At 45.5% G+C, this 12,684-nt stretch overlaps 1 protein-coding gene across 11 annotated transcripts in view; it reads right to left on the bottom strand.

The window, feature by feature from the left end:
• The window catches only part of PTPN3 (protein tyrosine phosphatase non-receptor type 3), a 123,421-nt gene that overhangs the window by 76,518 nt on the left and 34,219 nt on the right, over positions 1–12,684 (bottom strand). For 6 of the 11 annotated variants that reach the window (XM_074016861.1, XM_074016865.1, XM_045373599.3 and 3 more), the window contains exons 2-5: positions 12,103–12,257; positions 5,782–5,889; positions 5,663–5,705; positions 2,997–3,075 (exon numbers count right to left, since the gene is read on the bottom strand). Coding sequence is in view for 9 of the 11 variants with exons in the window: in XM_045373599.3 (XP_045229534.1) it covers positions 2,997–3,075; positions 5,663–5,705; positions 5,782–5,889; positions 12,103–12,240 (368 nt within the window). In the remaining 2 variants the exon portion in view is untranslated. The remainder of the gene's footprint in view (positions 1–2,996; positions 3,076–5,662; positions 5,706–5,781; positions 5,890–12,102; positions 12,258–12,684) is intronic. The other 5 variants (XM_074016859.1, XM_074016863.1, XM_074016860.1 and 2 more) reach the window with 1 other exon arrangement.

Below are 12,684 nucleotides of genomic sequence, written 5' to 3'. Positions count from 1 at the left end.
TAGTTCCCCTTCTCCCATGACTACTCTTTGGAGACCTGAAGGCAGCCTTCATTTGTGCCCAAGGCTTCTCTCCATCATGAATGCCCTACATTTCCACAGATGTTCCTCAAAAGACAGGAAGGCTCAGCAGGAGGATTTTGTCAGCTTCCAGAGAAGTAGGCTTCTCTTTCACAGGGTATGGAAGTGGATGGCCAATGGCCGGGATGGGCCCTGTAGACAAACTCCTGGGCTGCGCTGGCCGTAGGAATCCTCTCCCTCAAGTTCGGCCTCTGGAGGGCTCTAATGTGCCCAGTGGATGCCACAAACCTGGGGCTCTAGTGTTATGAGGAGGCAGGAGACAGGTGGCAATCACTAGTTTAGGCAGTGCCGTCCAGACTTGGGGTTGGAACCTCCCAGTTGGTCGTACAATCAATTTAATGGCTCACAGTTGGCATTTTTTTTTAAAAAAAGGAAGTAAGGCCAGGCACGGTGGCTCACGCCTGTAATCCCAGCACTTTGGGAAGCCGAGGTGGGCAGATCACGAGGTCAAGAGATTGAGACCATCCTGGCCATCACCTCGAAACCCCATCTCTACTAAAAATACAAAAAATAGCTGGGCTTGGTGGCTCATGGCTGTAGTCCTAGCTACTGGGGAGGCTGAGGCAGGAAAATCGCTTGAACCCGGGAGGCAGAGGTTACAGTGAGCTGAGAGCACACCACTGCACTCCAGCCTGGCAACAGAGTGAGACTTTGTCTCAAAAAAAAAAAAAAAAAAAAAAAAGGGAAATAAAACAGAATAGAAAACTTCAGAGTACTTGGTACTTACTATAGTTTTATAAAACGTTTTCTTCAGTAATTTATATATGTGTACTGTATTCTGAAACAAAATATTTTTTTACTATGGAGTTGTGATTTTTAAAAAACCCCACTGGTTAGAACCACACACACATACACATGTACATATATAATCACACACATTATATATAATATATATAAAAGACACATATACATGTAAACACACATGTATTATTCATGTTGTTTTTAACACATCCCTTCAACAGAGGTTTTCTTTTTTTTTGCAACAGGGTCTCAGTCGATCACTTGGGCTGGAGTACATGGTTTGATCATGGCTCACTGCAGCCTTGAACTTCTGGGCTCAAGCGATCCTCCTAGTTAGCCTCCTGAGACACTGAGACATGCACCACCACACCTGACAACTTTGTCAAATTTTATTTTTTGTAGAGGCAGGGTCTCGCTATGTGGCCCAGGCTGGTTTCAAACTCCTGGCCTCAAGTGATCCTCCTGCCTTGGGTTCCTGAAGTGCTGAGAAGCTCACAGGTGTGAGCCACCATGCCTGACCCAGAGCGTGTTATTTAGCACCGGCCTGAGGAAACTTTGGTAGGGTCATTTCAAACACATTCTTATAGATTCCATCACCAGCTCTGTGTCCGTCAGCTTATGAAGTAACCTGCTGGGCTGAGTGTTTCTATCCCATCCCCAGTTTATCAGCATAAAGAGCTGGTATGGAGAAAACTCAGAGGACAGGACGTGCTTCTGTGTGGTCACCTGATGTGTCATACCAGACACCCTGGACACTGGCTTAAAATGTAATATAATAAAAAATACAGTCAAATTCCCAATGTCTGCTATAGTAGAGGGAGGAGGTGCACAAAGAAGGCAAAATACAGTAATAGATTAATATTTGGCCTTTCAATGTATTACAAGTTAAAATGTGATGTAATTACTACTAAAAAAAATAAAGAAGACAGCACTCTGTGCCTGAGTTAATGCTGCCTCCTTGATTATGTCTTTTGGCCACGATGAATGTAGAACAGGATTCAATAAAGCATCTATTGCTTTTTTTCTGGTGAAATAGCTTCCCTCCCTAAGAAAAATAAATGGATCAATAATAAAAGGGCTTAACATTGCCACAGGGGAGGGAAAGTTTGTTTGTGCAGTCTGTGTTAAAACAGCAACAATTTTCTTGTGCGACACTCTCCTCCTCCATTCCAAATACTCTGTCCCCCACACCCAGAAAAACCCACGTACCAGCCCAGGGTCGGGAGAGACTCCAAGCCCTGAGGCGTAAACAACTCCTATCACAGCCCTCTTTCCCTTATCTGGTTCACATATTTCCTGCACTTGCTGATTCACTGAGAAGACAAGCTGAATCCAGCCTGCTCTCCTTTCTACCTCTTGCAAACTGGGGATCTGATAGAAAATTCTTATAACAAAGCTGGCCTGGTGGCTCATGCCTATAATCCCAGCACTTTGGGAGGCTGAGGCAGGCAGATCCCTTGAGGTCAGGAGTTTGAGACCAGCCTGGCCAACATGGTGAAACTCCATCTCCACAAAAATTAAAAAAAAAAAAAAAAAAAAAATTAGCCAGGCATGGTAGTACCTGCCTGTAATCCTGGCTACTTGGGAGGCTGAGGTGGAAGGATCGCTTGAACCTGGGAGGCAGAGGTTGCAGTGAGCCAAGATCGCACCACTGCACTCCAGCCAGGGCAACTGAGAGAGAGACTCTGTCTCAAAACAAAAAAAAAAAAGAAAGGAAATTCTTATAACAAGAGATGTCTTGTTATCTTCAAGAGCCTCAATTTTAGCTCTTCAGAGACATCACGCTGTTTGACCTGTGGATGACTATTTTACAAATTTGTCTTCTACATCCTGCCTACATTGGTAGAAAATGACTTTTCGTCCTTTGAGCACAGAGTGTTCAGCAGGCAGGAGAGGCCAGGGAGGTGGAAGGAGGTGGGAGAGGTAGGAGGTGGCAGATGGGAGTATGCTGGGAATGGCACCAAATCAGGAGATAAGAGAAGCAGGCCCAAGACTGAAAACTCATTAGCTGATTAAAATGTCAGTATGTGCACCCCAGATTTTTACTTGGATCATCATTGTTGGTGCAGTTACACCCAAATGAAGTTATTTGGCCATAGTAATAAAATGAAGAGTACATTTTTAGTGGTTACTCATTTTTATACACTAAATAGAAAACTTTAAAAAAATGTTGTTACCTGGTTTGTTCTTGCTGCAGTGTGTTGGGATCAGGTATAAAAAATCTTACTCGAAAATGCAGGGTACAGGGGAAACCTCCTACAACATTTTTCAAAAACAAATTAAATTTTCCCTTTGACAAAGTCAATGTATGTAAGTTGCTTCTCTTCCATAAGTGACGCATTTTTTCACTCAACCATAGCTTTTTCCATTATAAAAGGGCTAATTTCAAATATGGAGTACGTAAGTTAGTTGATTGTTTCAGAAATCTCCACGTCTTCAAAAAGCAAAATATTTATGCAACATCAGCACAGACTGAGTTATCATCTACTTCCTATCACATGTTTATCTTAGGGCTGTGTTTAAACACTGCACTCCGTTATCTGTATTAGGAATTTTAAAAATCCTTAAATCAGCATTATTATGCAAAATTTACAAAGAAATAATAGCCTGCATTTGTGTAGCCATTTATACGTTTCAAGCATTTTCATGTACATTCCTGCATTTTGACACCACCATGACTATGAGTGGGCTAGGCTGCTACTGGTAGCCCCATTTTACAGATAAGCCAAAGACTTAGAGAGGTGACTTGCCTTAGGTCACACAGCTGGTGACAAAACCAGAATTAGAGTACTGAGATCTTTGATTCTGCTCTACCACATTTCAAACTCATTTTTAAACTACAAAATATCTCATGCTTTTAATGCAAAGTATATTAAGTTAGTATACTAGTAAATCAGACAATGAACATATTTAAATACAGCTTTATACATCAACATCCAGAGTCAATTCGCTTGTGTGGATAAAATTAGTCCATTTCTTCTCATAGATACAGCAACAGGAGATCAGATCGTGCTGCTAAGATCCCGAGAGCTTCTTCATGTCAATTTCACCATCATGGCTCAGTAAATATCCGCCAGCCCTATCTAGGCACTGAGCACTTTCTTGCTCTCTGCAACTCAAGTCCTTCTCACTAACCTGCTAGATCTCCTCCTCTACCTTAGTTCATCCTGAACTCTACCCTCCCTGATCTTTAGTGCTTTCTTTCTTTATCTGTAGCATGTGTTCAAAGAATCCCTCATGGGTGTGTGCCCAAGTACACCTGTCCACATGTCTAAGTACCAGTGGATGGCGCTATAGCAATATGCACATCAGGGGAGAACAATGTCCTCCTGCTGCCTTGGGATGCTTGTTCACCTCCCTTTCCCCTCTTCTAAAACTTGTCATCTCTGTGCTGCAGGCCTAGCCTCTTTGTCTTTCTGGCTGTCCTCTATCGTGTGCTTACTACCATCATAGAATGTCGAACCCTCTGGGCTGTCTGCACACTTGGCTGTGGGCCTTGAGGGGATAGTCCAAATTTGATCTGGACTGGATTCCCAGGGCTTAGCCCCGCACCTTGCCACAGTCTGAGCTCAGGATATGTTCATTGAAAGCATGAATGAGAGAATGAATGACAGTACCTATTCATGCCTTGTGTGGACTCATTCCTGGGGACTTGGATGGGGCAGGTATTTGTCTGTAAGTTGCCCTGAGGCTCCCATGGGTACTTCTGAATGAGGAGGACGCAGCTCATGGGAGGGAAGAACTTTGAGAATCTGGCTCCCTGTGGGGGCAGCAGTGACATGGGAGTGAAGGCCACTGTGTCTACTCCTTCCTCCCTGAGTGCTGAAGCAGGTGTGTGTGTGTGTTGGGGGGCATCCTGTGATGCATATCTGTGTGCACAAATCCACCTGCCCTTCTCCACTCCGCCATGCACTGGCCACTTTTTTTGAGTTGGGCACCTTGGGGATGCAGAGAGAAATACAACAAGGGTCCTAACCTCAAGGAACTTGCCAGTTCTGAGACAGAAGTAAAGGCAATTAACAAAGATGAGGACAAGAGCATTCAGAGCCCCAACATGGGAGATGGTAAATCTAATAGAATGTCGAGGGAGCCACCCACAGTTTCTAGGAGAGGAAATGAGATCTGAGCAGCCTTGAAGAAAGGCAGGATTTCACGAGGGAAGTAGGAGGGAAAAGCATTTCCAGCAGATGAAACAGACTGAGGGAAGGCACTGGGAGGCCCTGCAGATCAGCCAGGTTTGTCTGGGGCATGAGTGGCATAAAGGGGAACAATGCTGGCAATGCTGGAACATCAGGCTCAGAGCAGATTAGGGCAGAGAGTGGGCTATGGTGTGGCCTGACTGGCCACCCAACTAGGAGTGAACTGCAGCATTGGGATCCACTTCTAAGAGATAAGCGGTAGTTTGGAAGACTTTTGTATTGGTGACATTACCTACCTATGGCTCGGTTTTCCATGAATGCAACTATGCTGTTGGAAAGTATGAGGTGTTTGTGTTTGTCTATCTCTCTGTCTCCCTTTTCCACCCTGACTCTCACAGCGGACTAAGAAAGGCCATCCTCCTTCATTCTCCTTCCTTGTATACAGAAATGTGGGTTCCCTTGCTCTGAGCTGCCTACTCTCACCTTTCCCCTTCTTTCCCATAGCTGGGGCGGATCCTAGAAGGCTGATCTGGAAGCATCTCTGCTGACTCACAAGTCAGACAGGGAGAAGTCACCTCACTCATGACTCCGGACGCCCAGAACTCCAGGTACCAGATGTCACAGGAACTGATGATTGGAGGGGAGAAACAGACTGTGATACACTAACACCTAATGTTCAACTGAAATGAAAAGATCACACCAACCTTTTAACTGCTTCCTGATGGGTTTGCTTGCTTCCAGCCATCTCTGTTGGACAAGAAAACGTAAAATATAAAAGCAAACCGTGCAGGAGTTCAGCACATTTTTTTAAAATGGCACTTACAGGAGAGTCCACGGAGTCGTCATCATGCTGTAAACCAAAATATTCCTTTTCAGTCACACCCAGGTGGTTGTACGTCATATCCAGAAGAACCTGGCCAGTGTCTTGTTTCTAGAACAAAAGAAATTATCAAGTGGGAAAAGTCTTAAATTGATTGGTGGTAAAAACATCTTTACTGTAGGCAAAAAAGAGTTAAAATATTCAGAAATGCTATGCACACTCAGAAATGCTATGCACACTCAGAAATGCTATGCACACACACTTCCCACCACAAGAAAAGCTTTAATAAATTTTAAGAAGCCACACAGCACATATGGGAAGTAGGGCTAAGAAAAACGACATCAACACAATTTAAGACAATACGAGTTTAATTTAATTGTCTAAGATTTCTTCCTTCCCCCTTAGCTGCAATTCCCAAGTGATAATGTCTAAATCGGAAAACTCAGCTCTCATAATCACAGTTAACTCCCTGTGGCCTCCTGTGGATTATCCACAATGAAATGCTAACCCCTGGGCAGTTTCTGTTGGCTCCTCAGGACACACCTGTGGCTCCTACTCCTGGAGAAGCCACCGAAGTATATGTCCAGGAAAGGAAAGCTCTCACCTAACGGCCTAAAGGAAGACAGCTAAAAATACCCAAATGCCATTCAAAATGCCGTCAGAGTGATTTGGCCTGTGCCACCCTGTGGGATTATCTTCCTCTCTGCTTCCCTTTCCCGTCACCTGAAGTGAGAAGCCACACGTCTCTCCAGAGCAGGACTCCGTTGCCTTCCCTGCTCCATGTTTACGGGGCAGGCATGGTGTGGGAATGGGGACAGGGCTATAAGAAGCTCCCTTTTCCTGCCCTGGCCGTGGAGACAGTGGCTGTAACAGAGTGTCAAAGCTGTCGAGGGCTGTGAAACAGTCGAGGCACGGTGGACACCCAAGGGGACCACATGAATGGTCATCTCGACCGGGGTCCTAGAGGAAGCAACCGCCAATCTGGGTTCGGGAGGAGGACGGGGTCAAGCATCACCCCTGCCCTCCAGCTGCACGAGCTAAAAACAGGCCTTTGGATCAGATGGCCTGGCACAAAGGCCCAGGAATGGCTAACAGCATGGAGTGCTTGGAAAATGGCAAATTCTACTTTAACAGGCAGACTTTGCAGGAATCCTTTGAACCAAACCATTTAACTAAAGGACAATATGAGTCAGAAATAGACCAGGCAAAGGTAGCTCCTTTTTTTGAGTGCCTGAGAGCAAATAATGTACTTGAAAATAGGTCACAGTGACCAGCATTGGGAGAATTAGGTAACTATCAAGCCCCTCCTGCAGAGACTTCTTTGGGGCAGCTTCAGATTATTTGGTGTGAAATGTGGGAACATGAGGCACGCCCATTTCCTGGACATGCCCCCCTTCCTGCCCAAGAGCGCTTATACCTCCTGCTCCTTCTGTTCAGGGCACCGTTCATCACAAGAGAATCACAACAGGTGGGAGTCTACACATTGCACATTACCAGATACTCCCTCCACATGTCAAAGAGCTAGCTGCCCCCCTTGTCGGAATTATTTATATATGATTTTATATTACATTTAATATATATTATTAACTACAACTTACCGAACATCTACAAGGAGCCAGACATTATGCCAATGGGCTTTTTATATATGGTCTCTAATCTTTGCAGCAACTTTGCAAAGTGCACTAGTCATTACCATCTCCCTTGCCAACGAGCAGAGGCACTGAGAGGCTCCATGCCTTGCCCCATCAGCTGAGGGACAGTCTGACTGCCTGACTCAGGTCTGTTTGTTCCCACTACACCTCCTCCTCTGGAGTGCATAATTCACATATACAGGTATCTATTCTGCATAATTCACCTGGTTCTCAAGATAAACTGAAATATAATAAAAAACACATTTAAAATAAGAAAAGGCCTCCTGGCCTGGCCCCTGCCCGCAAGAGGTCATCTTTGCTGCACCAGGTCACCACCAGGGCTCGCACCCTGGACTGAGATAAGAACGACTAATATTCAAGTCAGCTTCCCTGACACCTGCTCCTGGTCACAAGGTGGGCTGGGCTAAAGAGTCTGAATGAGACTGTGCAAACAATTCCTACACATAGAAAGGTACTAAGTGAGGGATATTCCAAGTTGCAACCAGGGCCTCCAACTTCTCAAATTCCATGGGATTCAGCTTTGAACCAGGCTGCTGGAAGCTTGGGGTGGCAGCCACGTGATAAGAACAATGATGTTCATTGTTTGCCAGGCTCTAAGACTTTTATTTTTATTTTTTTAGAGACAGGGTCTCTCGCTCCATTGCCCAGGCTGGAGTGCCGTGGTACAATCATAGCTCACTGTAACCTCAAACTCCTGGACTCAAGGGATCCTCCTGCTTTGGCCTCCCAAAGTGCTGAGATTACAGGCACTAATCACTGCACCCAGCCTGTTCTAAGGCTTGTTATGATTCTCACTTGGGGTAGGTGCTTGCCTTCTCCCCTTTTCACAGAGCTGATCACTCCTCTTTCTGCTGAGATTCTCAGACATTCGCTCTTGGCCTCCTCCTGCCTCCCTCGCTGGTCCTTCTCAGACTCCTTTAGTGCCTGCTCCTCACCTCTCCTATGCTTAAGCACCATTTGCAGCTTCCATCTACTTGCTTCTCAGGGGATCTCCTCCAGTTTCATGCTTGAAATCCCATCTCTATCCTGGTGACATCCACATCTGTATCCCCAGCCAGGATCTCTTTTCCCTAACCTCCTGACTCTTTTATCTCATACCATTCCTACACTGCTACATAGATGAATAACAGGCCTCTCCACTGCAACATGCCCACAGGAGAACTGATTACTTCTACCCTCAGACCTGCTCTTCCCACAGTCTTCCCCATCTCAATAAACTGTAACTCTATTTTGCTGCATTGCTTAGGCCAAAAACCTGGGAGTCACCTTGAGGCCTCCTGTTCTTTCGCATTTCAAATCCCATCTATCAGCAAACCCTATTGGCTCCACCTCCAAAGTACTTCTGGGCTTGGTTTCCTCTTAGCCAGCTCCATACAGCCACTATGTCCAATTGTCATCATCTCTGCCCTGGACTGCCACACCAGTCTTTCAGCCCCTTCCCTCCTATCACCAACTGTGGACAGAGCCCCAGTGCTTTCCACCTTGTGTAGGAAAAAAACCCAGTGCCCTCAGAATGATCCGCAAGGCTACATGCGATCCCCCACCCCTTACCCCTGCTATCTCTCTGCCCTTATCTTCTGCTATCCTCCCCTCTTGCTCATTCCACTCCAGACTCTACTGTATTCTGCAACCAAAGGAAGTGGGCTCCAGCCTCAGGGCCTTTGCGCCACTGTTCCTTCTCCCTGGGATGTGCTCCCTCCAGATGACCACATGGTTCTTTCTTCTCAACAGTGGGGACTTCCCTGGTTACGTCTATACAATGGTAACCTCACCCTGCCCTGGCAGTCTCTCCCTCTTGTTCTACTTTTTTTTTCTGCAAAGCACTTAATACCGCCTGACTCAGCGCACATTTTTTTATGGCCCATTTCCCCCACTGGGATATTGGCTTCAAAAAGGCAGGGATTTTGTTCTGTTTTGTGCACTGTTGCCATTTTTTGCACCAGAACAAAGCTTGGCCCATAGTAAGTGCTCAATAAACATGTGCTGAATGAATACATGAGTTACATACTAACAAACACTCATGTTCTTGTCAGGAATAGGATATAAGGTTAAAGAACAGCTCCAAGACAGACAAACACACATTTTAACAAAGAAGCCAGACACATACTAAACTATTAGTGTACAGCATCTGGAAGAGACATTTGTGACCTTCATGAAGTTTGTGTAATCACAAAATTCTATGAAAGATTATGTTAAAAGGAGATCAGATATAAGACAAGGTTCTGCAGAACCAAAGTAGTTGCTTTTTAAGGGAAATATTTACAACCTTGCCAACAGACTCCTAAATCGGTGGTTCTCCAACTGCACGGCACATCGAGACAACTCAGGGAGAAAGTACAACGCAGATTCTCAGGCCCCACCCCACAGAGAGCAAGTTTCAAAACACCCAGGCAGGACAAGGGATTGACATCTTTAACACACATCATAGGAGCTTCTGACACACTTTAAGAAATGTTCACCAAAGCTGAGCAATCCAAAGTGGGGACTATGAACTACTAAAGACTGCTTCCATTTTAATTAAGAGAAAATAAAAAATTGAAGCCGGGCCTGCTAGCTCATGCTTTACAATCCCAGCAGTTCAGGAAGCTGAAGTGGGGGGGTCGCCTGAGCTCAGGAACTGGAGACCAGTCTGGATAAGTTAGTGAGACCTACAAAAAACTAAAAAATTAGATGGGTATAGTGGCGTGTGCCTGTAGTCCCAGATGCTTCGGAGGCTGAAGTGGGAGGATCGCTTGAGCCCAGGAGGTTGACACTGCAGTGAGCCAGGATCACACCACTGCTCTCCAGCCTGGGTGACAGAGAAAGATCGTGTTTCAGGAAAAAAAAAAAAAAAAAAATTAGTTCTTCAGGTATATTTCAAATGTTCAATTGCCACATGTGGCTAGGGGGCTTCCCTGTGGGTTAGTGCAGACACAGAACATTTCCAGTATCGCAGAATATTCTTTTGAACAGTCCTCCTGAGAGGATGTTTTCCTCCAAACTGGCTTCTGAAGAAATAGGTCACAAGTATATGTTGTAGCCCCCGTAACTAGACTTTGGAGACGTCTAACTAGACAACTGAATTTCCTTGCTGAAAGCTTCACTTGTTACAACAACGTTTCCCACCTACAAAAAAAGAAGATGCCCTGACACTGGGGAGTAGCTGCAGGCCTGGGTGTTTGCGGAAGTGGGTGGAAGAGTAGGGCAGAAGGCTGGGAAACATCCATCTCTACTGCCCATTTCCACTCTCTGCCAGGCGAAGGGTCCAAACTTCCATGTCCTTGGTCATCCACCTGAGTCTTCTGCACTGACAGGGGGACGTCTGCAGCCAAGGCACTGGGCCACCGCCCCATCCCTGCTGAAAAGGAGATATAGCACCCACTAAACTCCACACAAACTGCCTTCTCCTCCTGCTTGCATCAGGGTCCATGATCACCTGGGATCGGCAGTAGGCAAACTTGTATGGGGTGTGCAGAAGACCCAGGGATCCGTTTTTGTTACCCTTTGCATTCCTGTGGCCTTTTATTGTTCCCTCAATTGTTCTCTCATCCTGTCTTCTCTTCTGATGCCTTTCCTTGCACACTGAACTTTACAGGTGGGGGCAGATCCTAGCAGCCAGTTCAAGGTTGGGACTAACTCCTTTAGGACTGGCCAGAGGATGGAAGAGATGGGCAAAGGTCACGGGCTGGGTGGTGACTGGAGTGGGAGGGCACCATAGGCAGCCACAGTCCCAGGATCTTCCTGTGGCTGGCCTGGGAGACTGGAGACCTCGTTTCTGGTGCTGGCTCTGCCACAGCCTTTAAGTGGGATGAGCCAGGACCTCCCCAAGCCCTGCCATCTGTGAGGCTGATTGTTTCACAGCCCACTCACTCACACATTTAACGAGCACCTGCTGTGTGCCCAGCCTTGTGCCAGGCAGAGGGGAAACAACACCCTTTCTACTCTTTCCTGTTCTCAAGGAGCTCAGTTTCATGGGCAACATAAACCCTAATCACTATCTGAAAAAATGCAACCTGACATGGGCTCTAATGAAGCACATATAGGGTGCCATGATGCTTCCAGATATTGGTGCTTTCATGGAGTCCTCATCCACTTCCCAAACCAGTCTCCTTCAGAAAGTGGATGAGGACTTCCCAGAAGCACCAACGTATGAGCATCAAACAGTTCACGTCACACAGAAACGAGGGGAAGACTCTCAGGGCAGAGGTGAAATGGGGGCAACTTTTTTTTTTTTTTTTTTTTTTGAGACGGAGTCTGGCTCTGTCGCCCAGGCTGGAGTGCAGTGGTGTGATCTCGGCTCACTGCAAGCTCCGCTTCGCGGGTTCACGCCATTCTCCTGCCTCAGCCTCCCGAGTAGCTGGGACTACAGGCGCCCATCACCACGCCTGGCTAATTTTTTGTATATTTTTAGTAGAGACGGGGTTTTACCATGTTAGCCAGGATGGTCTCGATTTCCTGATCTTGTAATCCGCCTGCCTCGGCCTCCCAAAATGCTGGGATTACAGGTGTGAGCCACCGTGCCCAGCTGGGGGGCAACATTTTTAAGTATTTCCAGTGCAATCTCAACATACAAGTTCTGAGATCTCAAGCTTTCATTTTAAAATATTTTTTTCTTCATTTTGTAAGCCAAGAGATGAAAACTATTTGTTAGGAGCATTAATTCAGGAAAAGTAAAAAAAAGTAGAGAACTTACAGTAACTTTAAAGGTCTGTACCACGCCATCTAAAAAGTAGATGCTGCAGATGACTTCTGATCGAGTTTTCTCTTTGGGTAATTCCGAGGTGCGTATATTATTAATTCTTCCACCCAACGCACGTAACCGGGAGGTCATAACTATCGCTGAATAACCTGTAACGTAAGATATACCCATTAGTGCTTTGATATGCCAATCGCCAGTTACCTGTGAGTGCAGATACCTGTCAGATCCTATCCCATCAATACTGTCTGAGGGACTCACAGATAACGAGAACTACATAGCAGATCATGTTTCCAATTGAGTTTTGACTTCTAAGGTGCTCTAAGCAAAATGTATTGCTAAATTATACGTTCATAGAATTATGTGGCTTATTTGCATGTCTTATTACCTCCCTGGTCTGAGTCTTCTAATTTATATTTCCCAGGCTTTTAAGTTTTTATCTATGTTTCACAATTTTATATATTTGTGTTCTACCTCTAAGGGTTTACAGTACTAAACATGGTATAAATATGATTTCAAACATGAAAAGACTTATTGATAAACTGATATTAAAACTAAGGATCTCTATTCATTGAAGGA

This window comes from Macaca fascicularis, chromosome 15, assembly GCF_037993035.2.
Source record: "Macaca fascicularis isolate 582-1 chromosome 15, T2T-MFA8v1.1".
In the NCBI taxonomy this organism is placed as follows: domain Eukaryota; kingdom Metazoa; phylum Chordata; class Mammalia; order Primates; family Cercopithecidae; genus Macaca; species Macaca fascicularis.
The sequence above is the reverse complement of the archived record's forward strand: the minus strand, read 5'-3'. Positions and strand labels throughout refer to the sequence as shown.